Raw genomic sequence first — 13112 nt, 5'->3', positions numbered from 1 at the left:
TGCTTGCAAAGCGAGCTTCACAAGAGACACACGCTGTTTACTCTGGATATTACTGCACCCACTACTCAGCCTCTGTACAGGGGCAACATTCAAAAAATATTGCTTCAGGCCCTGGCCGGTTGGCTCAGTGGTAGAGCGTTGGCCTGGCGTGCAGAAGTCCTGGGTTCGATTCCAGGCCAGGACACTCAGAAGAGGCGCCCATCTGCTTCTCCACCCCTCCCCCTCTCTTTCCCCTCTGTCTCTTTCTTCCCCTCCCGCAGCTGAGGCTCCATTGGAGCAAAAGATGGCCCGGGCGCTGGGGATGGCTCCGTGGCCTCTGCCCCAGGCACTAGAGTGACTCTGGTCGCGACAGAGCAACGCCCAGGATGGGCAGAGCATCGCCCCCTGGTGGGCGTGCCGGATGGATCCCGGTCGGGTGCATGCGGGAGTCTGTCTGACTGCCTCCCCGTTTCCAGCTTCAGAAAAATTAAAAAAATATATATTGCTTCAAGTAATGACTAATAATGAGAAACTACAGAATAGAAATAACTTCTGGGTGCCTAAATATATGATCTTATCCCAGTTACTTAAAAATTTTTTCTTTTAATATACATATTTTAAAATTCACGATTTCAACCACTTTAAGTTTTCAGTCCAGCAGTGTCAAGAATATTGACATTTTTGTGCACCCAAGCTGCAGAACCTTTTCAGCAAGCAAAACTGAAACTCTATACCCTTGAGTAATAACTCCCCATTCTTCCTCTCTCAGTGCCTGACAACCACCAGTCTACTTTCTATCATTATGAATCTGACTCTCAGATAACACAGGTAAATGAAATCATATCTATATGTCTTTTCATGATTGGCTAATTTCACTTGGCACAATGCCCTCAAGGCTCAGCCTCAGTCAATACATGTCAGAATCTCCTCTTTATAAGGATAAACAACCTTCCGTTTCATGTATACTCCACATTCTGTTTATACATTTGATAATGGTCACCTGGGTTGCTTCAAAACTTCTTAAGCCTACATCAATCTAACTTAGAATGAAGCCTAAATTTTCTGTTAATTATTGCCATGGTAGTTATATCATACATTAACATAGTATTTGTGTGTTGGGGGGCATTTGCTATTATAATAGTTTATTCTTGTACAAAGATAAACTATAACCTGACCAGGTCATGGCACAGCGGGTAGAAAATCGACCTGGGACACTGAGGACCCAGGTTCGAAATCCTAAGGTTGCTGGCTTGAGTGCAGGCTCATCAAGGGTGAGTGAGGGCTCACCAACTTGAGCATGGAGTCGCTGGCTTGAGCACAGGGTCACCAGCTGGAGTGTGAGATCATATACATGACCGCATGGTTGCTGGCTTGAGCCCAAAGGTCACTGGCTTGAAGCCTAAGTTCGTTGGTTTGAGCCCAATGTCACTGGATTGAGCAAGGGGTCACTGGCTCAGCTGGAGCAATCTGGTCAAGGCACACATGAGAAGCAATCAATGAAGAACTAAGGTGCTGCAACTATGAATTGATGCTTCTCATCTCTCTCCCTTCCTCTCTGTCTGTCCCAGACTGTCCCTCTCTCTCTTGCTTGCTAAGACACACTATAAACATGTTTTGAGCAGAGCTGAAGTATGAGGAAATCTTGTTGTAAGATCTACAAGGAAGTGAGCCTGCCTTAGAAATAGAACGTGACTTACTCCAGAGGTGGTACACTGACTACGAGGGCCAGGCAGGTGAAGTGTCAGTCTTACCAGGTGTAAAATAAGAAATAGAAGAGCCTGTGACAAGTTGAGGTTAGCAACCCTGCTTTCTAAATGTGTTCATATTTGAAAAATAAATTAAATGCTAGTCAAAGAAAATATTCTGCTGGGTAACTTACAATCAGCCACTTTGTGACTACAACCTACTTCCTCAGTTCATAATAATGCCAATAACCTTAACAAGGTTGTGACAAAGTTATAATGTGGTCATGTGCTTGGAACCGTGACAATTTACAAGTATCTTCAAAAATGTTTTAACAAGTTAAAATTTTTAAATATTTTTTCTTGCATTCCAGAAACTAGTATCATCAACATTCACATACGGTTCTAAAGCTAGCCAGAGGTCGGAACCACTCCGAGGTACTGCTGGGTGGCTTTAAACTTGTTCCACCACATCATTCCACCAGCTTAACCCCAGGAGCACATGCTGACATGACAGTTCATCATGCCAGTATTTTCTTTCAGAAATTAATAGTACACTTAGTTAATTTTCAGAAATTAACTAAGACACACTTGAGGAACTTGTGAATTTTTAGTCATATTTAGCTTTCCCATGGCTTTAGTCTTTTCAACTAATTCTTGCTGAAATGAATTTTCATCAGGAACACATACTTAGTAGTTTTTATATGGGGTGACATTTACTTTTTATTAAAACTTACATCACATTTTAGAGACAACAGGTATGAGTCACAGGAAAGATGTAATTAAATTTACAAGATAACCACTTTATATATTTACTGATTAGCGAGGCTATCTCCTCCAAATGCGTAACCCACATCCTCGATGAAAATTAAGTAACTTTCTGTTGCAGTAATATAATGTTATAGTAATTAAATATATAGAAATATAAAAAAATATGGAAGATATATAAAAGTAATTAAGATATATTAAAATTAATTAAGGAAATTAAAGTTATGCCATCTGGATAGGAGTTAATATAGTGGGTGCAGATGTGATAAACAGACTCAGAATTTCGAGCAAGGCCCAGTTAGTGTGTGTGTAAAGTTATACATAGATAAGAAGTGGCTTGATGTCATAACTCTGTAAATTAAAATAAACAAGGAGCTTCCCTAAGAATATCTTAAAAGTGGCTTGATGTGACATTTCAGTAGATTAACATAAAAAGGGCTTCCTTCAAGGAACTCCCAAAAAGGTGGTTTGAGGTGATAATCCTGTAGATCAGGGGTCGGGAACCTATGGCTCGCGAGCCAGATATGGCTCTTTTGTTGGCTGCATCTGGCTCGCAGACAGATCTTTAATAAAAAAAATAATGTTAAAAATATAAAACATTCTCATGTATTACAATCCATTCATTTCCTATACTGCTCCTGTTCATGGTTGAGGGTGGCTGGAGCCAATCACAGCTGTCCTCTGGGACAACACCAAATTTTTATTGGATAATGTATAACGTACATGGGTTGTTGTATGGTTCTCACGGAATTACTTTTTAAAATATGTGGTGTTCACGGCTCTCCCTGCCAAAAAGGTTCCCGACCCCTGCTGTAGATTGACACCTGTTAGGTGTTGGCCAGAAAAGGGTACTAAAGCTAAGGGACCCCCCTGCTGCGGTGGTAGTCACCCAGACTCCAATATGAACGTGGACGGACTCCATGCCGCTCTGAGCTCTGACAAAGGACAGCGGAGAGGAGCATGCCGACGGGCCCCCCTTAAGCTGTACCCAGGCACGCCAAAAGGATTTGTGAGTAATAAACTGCCTGTGTGATTCTTGCAACTAACTTGTGTGTCGGTCAGTGGTGTCTTTCCTCTGGTGGGGTGGCAGTTAGAATCGGCATTGATCAGTAGCATCCTCATAGCCGCCTTAAGAGTAATCTTGAAGAGGCTGTCAGCCCTGCTGATATAGCAGCAGGGGTGTCTCACTGCACCAAGAAGTCGAATCAGGGATGCCTGATCAAAGTACAGCTTGGGCTCTACTGGGACACTTTCAAAGTCATATTGAATCGCTAAGGTCTTTAAGATACCATGTCTTTATCAAAGGATCAGTAATCGATAATTTTAATCGCCATTTACAATGCTTTCCCTTCTCAGGTGCCTTCTCTTCTGGCTTTCTTTCCTTTTTTTTTTTTTTGTATTTTTCTGAAGCTGGAAACGGGAGGCAGTCAGACAGACTCCCGCATGTGCCCGACGGGATCCACCCGGCACACCCACCAGGGAGCGATGCTCTGCCCATCTGGGGCGTTGCTCTGTTGCAACCAGAGCCACTCTAGCATCTGGGGCAGAGGCCAAGGAGCCATCCCCAGTGCCCGGGCCATCTTTGCTCCAATGGAGCCTCGGCTGCAGGAGCGGAAGAGAGAGACAGAGAGGAAGGAGATGGGGAGAGGTGGAGAAGCAAATGGGCGCCTCTTCTGTATGCCCTGGCCGCGAATCGAACCCAGGACTTCCGCACACCAGGCCGACGCTCTACCACTGAGCCAACCGGCCAGGGCCTCTTCTGGCTTTCTGGAACATTCACCACTTGCTGTAGCTTGAAGAAGCCTTGCAAAGCAGAGATCCCCATATCTATAATTTCCCAGTGCTTTTCTGCCACACACTCCACATTCTCCTGTACAAAGAGAGCCAGTGTCCTGCAATGAACAAGCCCTCCACCGCTGAGGTCACCCTGATCCCCTCTACACTCCTTCTTCCTGTAGGCACTGCCAGGAGGGTGACCGCTACTGCCCACTGAGCCCCAAGCGATGGCTGTTCCTCATGGTCCTTATGCCTGGGGCCCAGCACAGGGAGCTGCATCCACTCAGTCCTCCCTCCAACTTTGCTAAGCAAATGAAGATATAAGCCTTTCATGTAGTCAGCAATGAAAGAAAAAAAAAGATTAATTAAAAAATATAATGACTGCCTGACCTGTGGTGGCCCAGTGGCGAAAGCGTCAACCTGGAACGCTGAGGTCACCAGTTTGAAACCCTGGGCTTGCCCGGTCAAGGCACCTATGGGAAGCAACTACCTACTATAAGTTGATACTCTCCACTTCTCTCCTCTCTCTCTCTAAAAATCAATAAATAAAATCTAAAAAAGAATTTAAAAATATATAATGACATTAGCTACCCCTGAGAATTTGCATGCTCATCTTCCTTCCATAGGTAATTCACTAAAACCTGGAGTGTTTGGGCAAGGAAAACATTTAGTAGCTATAAAGAACTCTTAATTTTCTCTCATAGTTTTTTTTTTGGGGGGGGGGAGGAGGTGTCTTATGATGTACGTAATACGATTATTTTCTTTTCTAGATCTCTGTTATGTTCACCTCCTGTGCTTTCGAACTATGTAGTCGGCAGGTTGGCCGGCTTCAGATTTATTCTCCTGCTCCTTACCTGCTGCTACCTCTTGAGGAATCTCTTCTAAGTAGACATCCTAAATGTGCTATTAACTCATTCATGCATATGATAGCTGTCTCTTGGGCACTTCATATATCTGCAAAGCACGTTCTGGGCAACACAGCAGAACAGAAGATTGAAAACGTCCCTGCTGTGGTGGACATTAGGACCCAGCGAAGGTGACGGCAAATGACTGAGAGCATCACAGACCTGCAGAGGGACTTGGGGAATATAAGTAGGGATGCTGAGCACCCATGCAGTACACTGTAGGACAGGGGGGCTGGGACACAGTGGCTGTGAAAGTGGCTCCCAGGGACCACCGCTCTACACAAGGAGCCTCTTAGTCGATCAATAATAGAACTCTGGCCTCATTCTCAAGAGAAAAAACCAAGCACTGTAGCCTGACCCAGCCATAAGGCATCATCCTGCGTCTTTCTTTCAACAGATCACCACCCTGGCATCTCTTTGCCAGTCTAGGAAACAACAATTATTCGAATTGTTCACTGAACCCTGACTCTTTCGAGGTTTAGTGCCAGATGAACATATCTCCATTGACCTAAATCTGTAGCTTTCCAAGGGAACGGTTCCTCCCATTTTCAAATAAGTGCTCTCTCTATTTTTTTTTAAATTATTGAATTTACTGGAGCGACATTGGTTAATAAAATTACTTAGGTTTCAGGTGCACAATTCTATAATACACTGTATACTGCACTGTGTGCTCACCACCCAAAGTCAAACATTTTCCTCCCTTGACCCTCCTCTCCCTCCCTATTCCCCTTTCCTCTGCTCATCACCATCTGTTGCATGTATCTATGAGCATTTTCTTGTTTGTTTGTTTGTTTTTGGCTTAATACCTTCAACTATCCATACTGTCACAAAGGATAAGATTTCCTTCTTTTTTATGGCCATGTAGTATTCCATTGTGCTTTTTTATTCATTCATCTACTGATGAACACTTGGGCTGCTTTCAATTCTTGGCTATAATAAGTAACGCTGCAACAAACATAGGAGTGCATATCTTCTTTTCAATCAGTATTTCATGTTACTTCAGATACATCCCCAGAAGTGGAACTGCTGGGTCAAAAGGCAGTTTCATTTTTAATTTTTTGAGGAATCTCCATACTGTTTTCCACAGTGGCTGCACCAGTCTGCATTCTCACCAGCAGTGCAGGAGGGCTCCCTTTTCTCCACATACTTGATTATACTTGTTGTTTGTTGATTTATTGATGTTAGCCATTCTGACAGGTGTGAGGTGATATAACACTGTGGTCTTAATTTGCATTTCTCTAATGATTAGAGACTGCATCTTTTCATATGTCTATTGGCCATCTGTATGCCCTCTTTGATGAAGTATCTATTCAGGCCTTTAGTCTACTTTTAACTGTTTGTTTTGGGGGAGTGTTGACTTATATAAGTTCTTTATAAATTTTGGATATTAACTTCTCTTCAGATGTATCAATAGTGAGTATGTTCTCCCATTCAGTGGGCTGTCTTTTCATTTTGTTGATGGGTTTCCCTTGCTGTGAAAAAATTTTTTAGTTTGATGCAGTCCTGTTTGCTTATTTTTTTTCTTTCATTTCCCTTGCCTGAGGAGACATATCAAAAAACATATTGCTAAGAGAAATGTCCATGATTTTATTGCTATGTTTTCTTCTAAGATTTTTAGTTTCAAGTATAGCATTTAAGTCTTTAATCTATTTTGAATTTGTTCATGTGTATGATGTAAGACTGTAGACTACTTTCACTTTATTTTTTGCACGTACCTGTCCCATTTTCCCAACACCATTGTTTGAATAGACGATCTTACCCTGCTGTATGTTGTTGCCTCCTTTGTCAAACATTAATTGGCCATAAAGGCATGAGTTTATTTCTGGGCTCTCTATTCTGTTCCATTAATCTACGTGTCTGTTTTTATGCCAGTACCATGCTGTTTTGATTACTATAGCCTTGTAGTATAGTTTGATATCAGATAGTGTAATTACTCTACCTTTGCTCTTCTTTATCAAGATTGCTATGGCTATTTGGGGTCTTCTGTGGTTCCATATAAATTTTTGGAACACATACATACTTAAAATCATATTCTAATGCTGTATGTACTCTTCTATGATTTGCTTTACTGTCATTCTTAAACTTCCAGAAATAGAATCAATCAAAAGAAAAAGTAACAAAAATAAGAAATAAGTTTAACACCTACTCTTTTATTAGAGGACTACTGCCCAATTAAATGAAAGAAAATGTCCTGTAATCATCCTGAAGCCCTGAGGGAAAACACACACACATCCACACAGCATCTTAGTAATAAAAAAGGAAAAAATAGCCACTACGTTCATCTGACTTAGCTGCAGCACAAGGAAGCTGGCTCTGAACACATTCAATCTGGCTCCATGGACTGGGCCAAGGGCAGTGAAGGACTGTGATGTTCAAGACAGACTCTCTGTTAGTAACTCAGAGGCCAATGTTTCTGTCTTTGAAGCCAAGCTATATAATTACTAAACTGGCATGTTTTAAGCTGTTTTCAATGAAATATCACCTTCTTTCCATTAATACTCATATCAAATGGCCATTTGCAACAAAAGAATAACAGTAAGTAATGTGTACTATTAATAACAACTGACTTCTGTGGAGTACTGAATTAGCGCTTTCACACATCATGCTCAGTCCTCACAATAACCCTCTCAGTTAGGACTTCATCATCCCCATTAGACAAGTGATGAAACTGACATTCAGATGGGCAGAACCACACACATGCTGGGTAGCAGTATAGGCCTGCTTGACTCTATAGCCTGTGCCTCTAACCACTATGCTGGCTTTCATAATTTATGGGCTGGAGCTACAAGCTATGAGAAAGATAAAGAGACCAACATACATAACAAAGTGTATTTGTCTGCGGGAGACACACACACACTAAGGCATATAAACATATATTACACACACACATTGTAAACATCTGCTTTTGGCACACCAAAGAAATATTTTCTTCATCATAAACAACTGGAAGAAAATACTTATAAGATAATAAATTATCTTGTTTCCAGGTAATCGCAAACATTAGAGACAATTCAGCAAGTTCTCAAATGTTTTCTGAAACAAGTCAGACACACTGGACTCTAACAGCATAGGTACCTGGTTTTTCAAAGGCCCAAGGAATCCCAGGTTTTCTGCCATCCGCTGAGCTTGGCTGTCCTTTATCCCTTCAATAATGTCTATTTGCTCCTGGTTAAAAAGTTAATCATATAAACAAAATTCAGACAGTCAAGTGAGAAGATGCAACCTCAAAAGAAAATGCTTTGTATTTATTTGCAAATGAGTAACTAGAGGGTGGCACCTTTCCAGAGATCTCTGAGTGGGGCTACCGCAGCGGCTTGTTGGGCAAGTTTTAATTACAGATCATCTATAAAACAACCTTTCCAAACACTATATAATTCTTCAGGGTGGCGTGCTGACAAGACAATCGGATGCCAGTTTTCAATTTTAATTACTCTACAGATGGCACTGACGAATAGTCAGTTAATTTTTATGACATCTTTTGGAAGCCTTCCAAAGTAAGGTTTTCTGGCTTACTATTGCTGTTAAGTTTGGAGCTTGTCACACAGGTTACATATTAGCTTATGATTTAAACATTGCACTGATGATGATAAATGTGAAAACCTTCACTCTACAAAGTGCCACTCTCTCCAGATACTGAGCAGTATTCATGGACATACATTATTTCATGTACTATTCTTCACAAATGGAATGGCTTGTTTTAAATCAGGCATCCCCAAACTACGGCCCACGGGCCACATGCAGCCCCCTGAGGCCATTTATCCGGCCCCTTGCTGCACTTCCAGAAGGGGCACCTCTTTCACTGGTGGTCAGTGAGAGGAGCACTGTATGTGGCGGCCCTCTAATGGTCTGAGGGACAGTGAACTGGCCCCCTGTGTAAAAAGTTTGAGGACCCCTGTAAAATGGCTGTTACCAATATGCCTCTCTTTTCAAAAGTTCACTCTGCTACTTTGCTTTTGCCTATTTTTCTTCTTCTTCAATTTTTTGGAAGACTTTGAGTAGAATAGGAACCAAGTCTTCTTTGAATGTTTGATAGAATTCACTAATATAACCGTCTGGGCCTGGACTTTTATTTTTGGGGAGGTTTTTAATAGTTTTTTCTATTTCCTCCCTGCTGATTGGTCTGTTAAATCTAAAGAGGATTATTGCTTTTACGAAACACAGCAAAAAGTGAAAATAGTGGTCAGCATTTGTTTCGCCACAGCCAATACAGAGGCAACAGCACACAGCGAGAGCAGCCCGCCAGCCCCTCCCTTGGAACCACTCCGAGTCCAGCCCCCACAGCTGTGAGGCGAGTTCCTGAGCATCAGTGCTCCATCTCGGTTTATTCTGTGCATCCCTTAGCAAGAGGCATCCTCAGGTAAATGCTTCTTCACTTTGTCATTTCGGTTTACAAAAGGTTTCCAAGGAAAGCTTGACTTTTGAATAGTGGGGAAACCTGCATTAATAAGCCAGCCTGTAAGTCTCAATTTGACTTCCAAGGCAGTTAACTTAAATATGTAACACTGCTAAAAAATATTCTAAAACCAATCACCAAAATATCGTGCTTTATACAAAGAGGTTCAATAAATAAATTTCTCACTTTTTAAAGGAAAACAAAATCACTTTCTAAATAAAATAATGACTATTTCTGCTAGAAAATTTTAATGTATTCTTTTGATGCTAAAACCCCAGAAAAACTGGAATTACACTTCAGAAGGCCTTATGTTATTTTACTGTAGCTGAGGTTGTTGGGAAGCAGTTTATACATATCACTTCATTCAATCTTTATAATTCTATGGGGTGACAATTAAGCCCATTTTCATTTTACTGATTCAAAACTAAAGCTTAGAGACGCTGGAAAATGTGCTGCCCAGTTAGCAATTGACCTCAGATATCTTTGGCTAGACACTAATCTTAATAGCAATAAAAGGAGAAAGATTGAAAGGATTGAAAGAAAGAAAGAATCTGGACCTTAGAAAGGTTCTATTTTATATCAATAGCGTTGAAAGACATTGAGACAATCTCTAAGTCCCATCGGATCTCCTTGGAGATTTTCTAGATCATCCATATTGTTAAATGGATAATGTTAACAAGAAGTGGAAATATCATAATCCGCTTCCATCGGTTAATTCTTGGGGCAGATTGGATGGAAAGGAACAAGGAGGAAGAAAAGGCAGGAGGGAGGAAAGAAGGAAGGGAAGGTGGGGAAAAAGCCAAGAAAAAGATGTTGAATAGTGACACCTCCAGTTTACCCAACTTTAAACTGATGATCTGTAAGAACAAGGACTTGACATCTTCATGCCTTAACTCCAAGAAAAATATATTAAATATATCGCTACCAGCCTCAGCCTCTACATTATGTATTTAACAGCTTCTTCAATGAACACAGAATAGCCAGAAAGCTAAACATACCTTAAAAATAAGTTCTGGGTTTGAAGCTGCCACCTCTTCAATGTCAACGCCCCCCTGGGGGCTGCCCACCAGTACGGGACCATTGCAGGACCGGTCCATCAGAATCGCAAAGTAGGTTTCCCGAGAAATGTCCAAGGCTTCAGCAACCATCACCTACCACATTAGTAGGAAAGTCAAATGAATTCAGCATTAAACTGATGTTCACTTGGAAATATACAAACCTGCTACACAAATCACTGGGTTTCATTTTCCGGCTCTCGAAACCCAGTTTACTGGCTCCCAGAGATCGGCATACACTGCTCCCAGGGTGCACCAGGCCCATTTTCACCTTAATTGATCCTGTTAACATGTTCAAGTGACAGGTATTGGCTGGCCTCAAGGAATCTTCCCACTTTAATCTTTCTTTTTTCCTTGGGAAACCCTGACACTTAAGAGAAATCCCAGGGAAAGGGCTGTTATTTTCATTGGAGACATTAACAGTACACTTATATTACCACACTGATTTTCTTCAAGTTGCTCTGGTGCAAAACCAAGTCTGGCTCCTGGAGGATTCTTTTAACAGTGTGGCTGATGTTTCATGAGTTTGTGTACTTCTGTCACTTGGTTCACTGTATTTGTATTTCAACTTTTATTTTCTTTTAAATGAAAACATAATTCTGCATGTTCAAAATTAATGCAAATGACACAAGGAGTATAAAAAGGGGACAGTGAAAGCAGCCGCCCACATATGCCTTCTGGACCCCAGCAGTCAGCATGGTCATGAGACCACATGGAACCTTTGTGATCATCAGAAAAGTTGACCCTTGCTTTAGGAGGAGGTGATCACATACCAGGATTATGATTGGGCAGGAGGCAAGAGTGACAGGAGGGCATGCTCCCCACTCACTACCTGAGCCAGGAGTCTGTGGCTCTGCTCAACCTTAACCACTCTATGCAGCAGCCTGAGCAGGAAACAGCACCGCTATCTTTTCACTCTTTTTTCCACGCACCTGCAGCATTATAGCAATGGAATGACCCTGTATACGCAAGTATTAATATAGTATTTGTGTTAGAATGCCTTCCTTTCTTTTTGCTTTTAATCTTAATACCACAATCTTTCCGAGGTCCTCTTTCTTCATTGTAACTATATGGTACTTAAATGTCAATATTTATTTAACCATGTGCCTATAGACAGACATTTCTATGGGCTTCAATTTTTCTAAAATGCTGCTTCAGTGAATATTTTTGTACATATATATTTCCTCATTTGTTTGAATATTCCTGTAGATAAGGTACCTAAGAGTAAAATTGCTAGGTATTAAAACCTTTATATTTAAAATTCTGATAAATACTTTCAAATTGCCCTGAAGAGAGAAACTGTAATGACTTACACTCCCAAAAAGAATGGTAAAAGATGACTTAAATGATTTTGAAAAGAAAATAAGAACTTTCATAAATAATCAGTACTAGACGTGAAAATAATAAAAGTACTTACATTGCTTTTCCTAAAAGTAGTTCAATAATAAGTTTCCCAAAGAAAGTTACAGATTAAGTAACATTAGATTCTAGCTACCCAAATACCACAAAAACACTATATTTTAAATCCCCTGGCCAGATGGCTCAGTAGTAGAGCGTCAACCTGGTGTGTGGATGTCCAAGGTACACAAGAGAAGTGACCATCTGCTTCTCTACCCCCCCTACTCCCCCCACCCTCTTTCTCCTCTCACAGCCATGGCTCTACTGATTCTAGTAAATCAGCCCTCGACACTGAGGATGGCTGTGTGGAGCCTCTGCCTCAGCTGCTAAAAATAGCTTGGTTGTGAGCATGTGCCCCAGATGGACAGAGCATTGGCCCCAGACAGGAGTTGCTATGTATTTTCTGGTCGGGGTGCATGTGGGAGTCTGTCTTTCTATCTCCCTTCCTCTTACTTAAATAAAAAATAAAAAAAATAAAACCCCTAAAGTGGAACAAATAAGTATTTGATTATCTAAAAAGCTATAATTTAATGAATGAATATAGACCATTTTTTTTACATTATCATGCTATCCTATGACCGAGGATGTCAGAATATTTTAGGAATTATTACAGAGAGAATAGAAATGGACTCTATGAACAATCATCCCACAAGAAGCTAGTTAGATATATTCTCCATCTGTGACTGACACAAAGGGTATGTGGTGCCCTTCTGTATGGAAGCTTTTTAAATTACTTTACCCAAATTTGACCACCAAACCTGTTTTGGTTTGCTACTCATATTGTGGTCTGTGGATGAGTGCCAGGGCACAGGCTATTTATGACACAGTCGTGATTAGGTAACATAGAAAATGTACCTCAATTTTAAACTTCTCTCATCGAATCACAGAACACAAGATGAGCAGCATCTTACCACCCCTATATCTATGTAGAGGAATACATCACTAATCCAGCCGCACCATTTTAGAAGAAAAATACCTGATGTGTACGGAGGTATGTGTGTCAAAATAATTTTTGAAACAAACTTAAAAATCTAAACCTTCTATAATTTAGGGACTTGTAATTAATGTCCAAGCTTCTATAAGTTAAAAAAAATGAATGTTCCTTAAAGTTGTATAAAATGTTGTTATAGAAATATGATTATAACTGCAAATAGAA

General features: G+C 40.8%; 1 protein-coding gene across 1 annotated transcript in view; it reads right to left on the bottom strand.

Moving 5' to 3' along the window:
• Window positions 1–13112, bottom strand: part of SUCLG2 (succinate-CoA ligase GDP-forming subunit beta) — a 330134-nt gene that overhangs the window by 151331 nt on the left and 165691 nt on the right. The window contains exons 5-6 of the mRNA XM_066244600.1: window positions 10502–10654; window positions 8186–8275 (exon numbers count right to left, since the gene is read on the bottom strand). Coding sequence (XP_066100697.1) covers window positions 8186–8275; window positions 10502–10654 — 243 coding nt within the window. The remainder of the gene's footprint in view (window positions 1–8185; window positions 8276–10501; window positions 10655–13112) is intronic.

Source organism: Saccopteryx bilineata, chromosome 10 (assembly GCF_036850765.1).
Source record: "Saccopteryx bilineata isolate mSacBil1 chromosome 10, mSacBil1_pri_phased_curated, whole genome shotgun sequence".
Lineage (NCBI taxonomy): Eukaryota > Metazoa > Chordata > Mammalia > Chiroptera > Emballonuridae > Saccopteryx > Saccopteryx bilineata.
The sequence above is the reverse complement of the archived record's forward strand: the minus strand, read 5'-3'. Positions and strand labels throughout refer to the sequence as shown.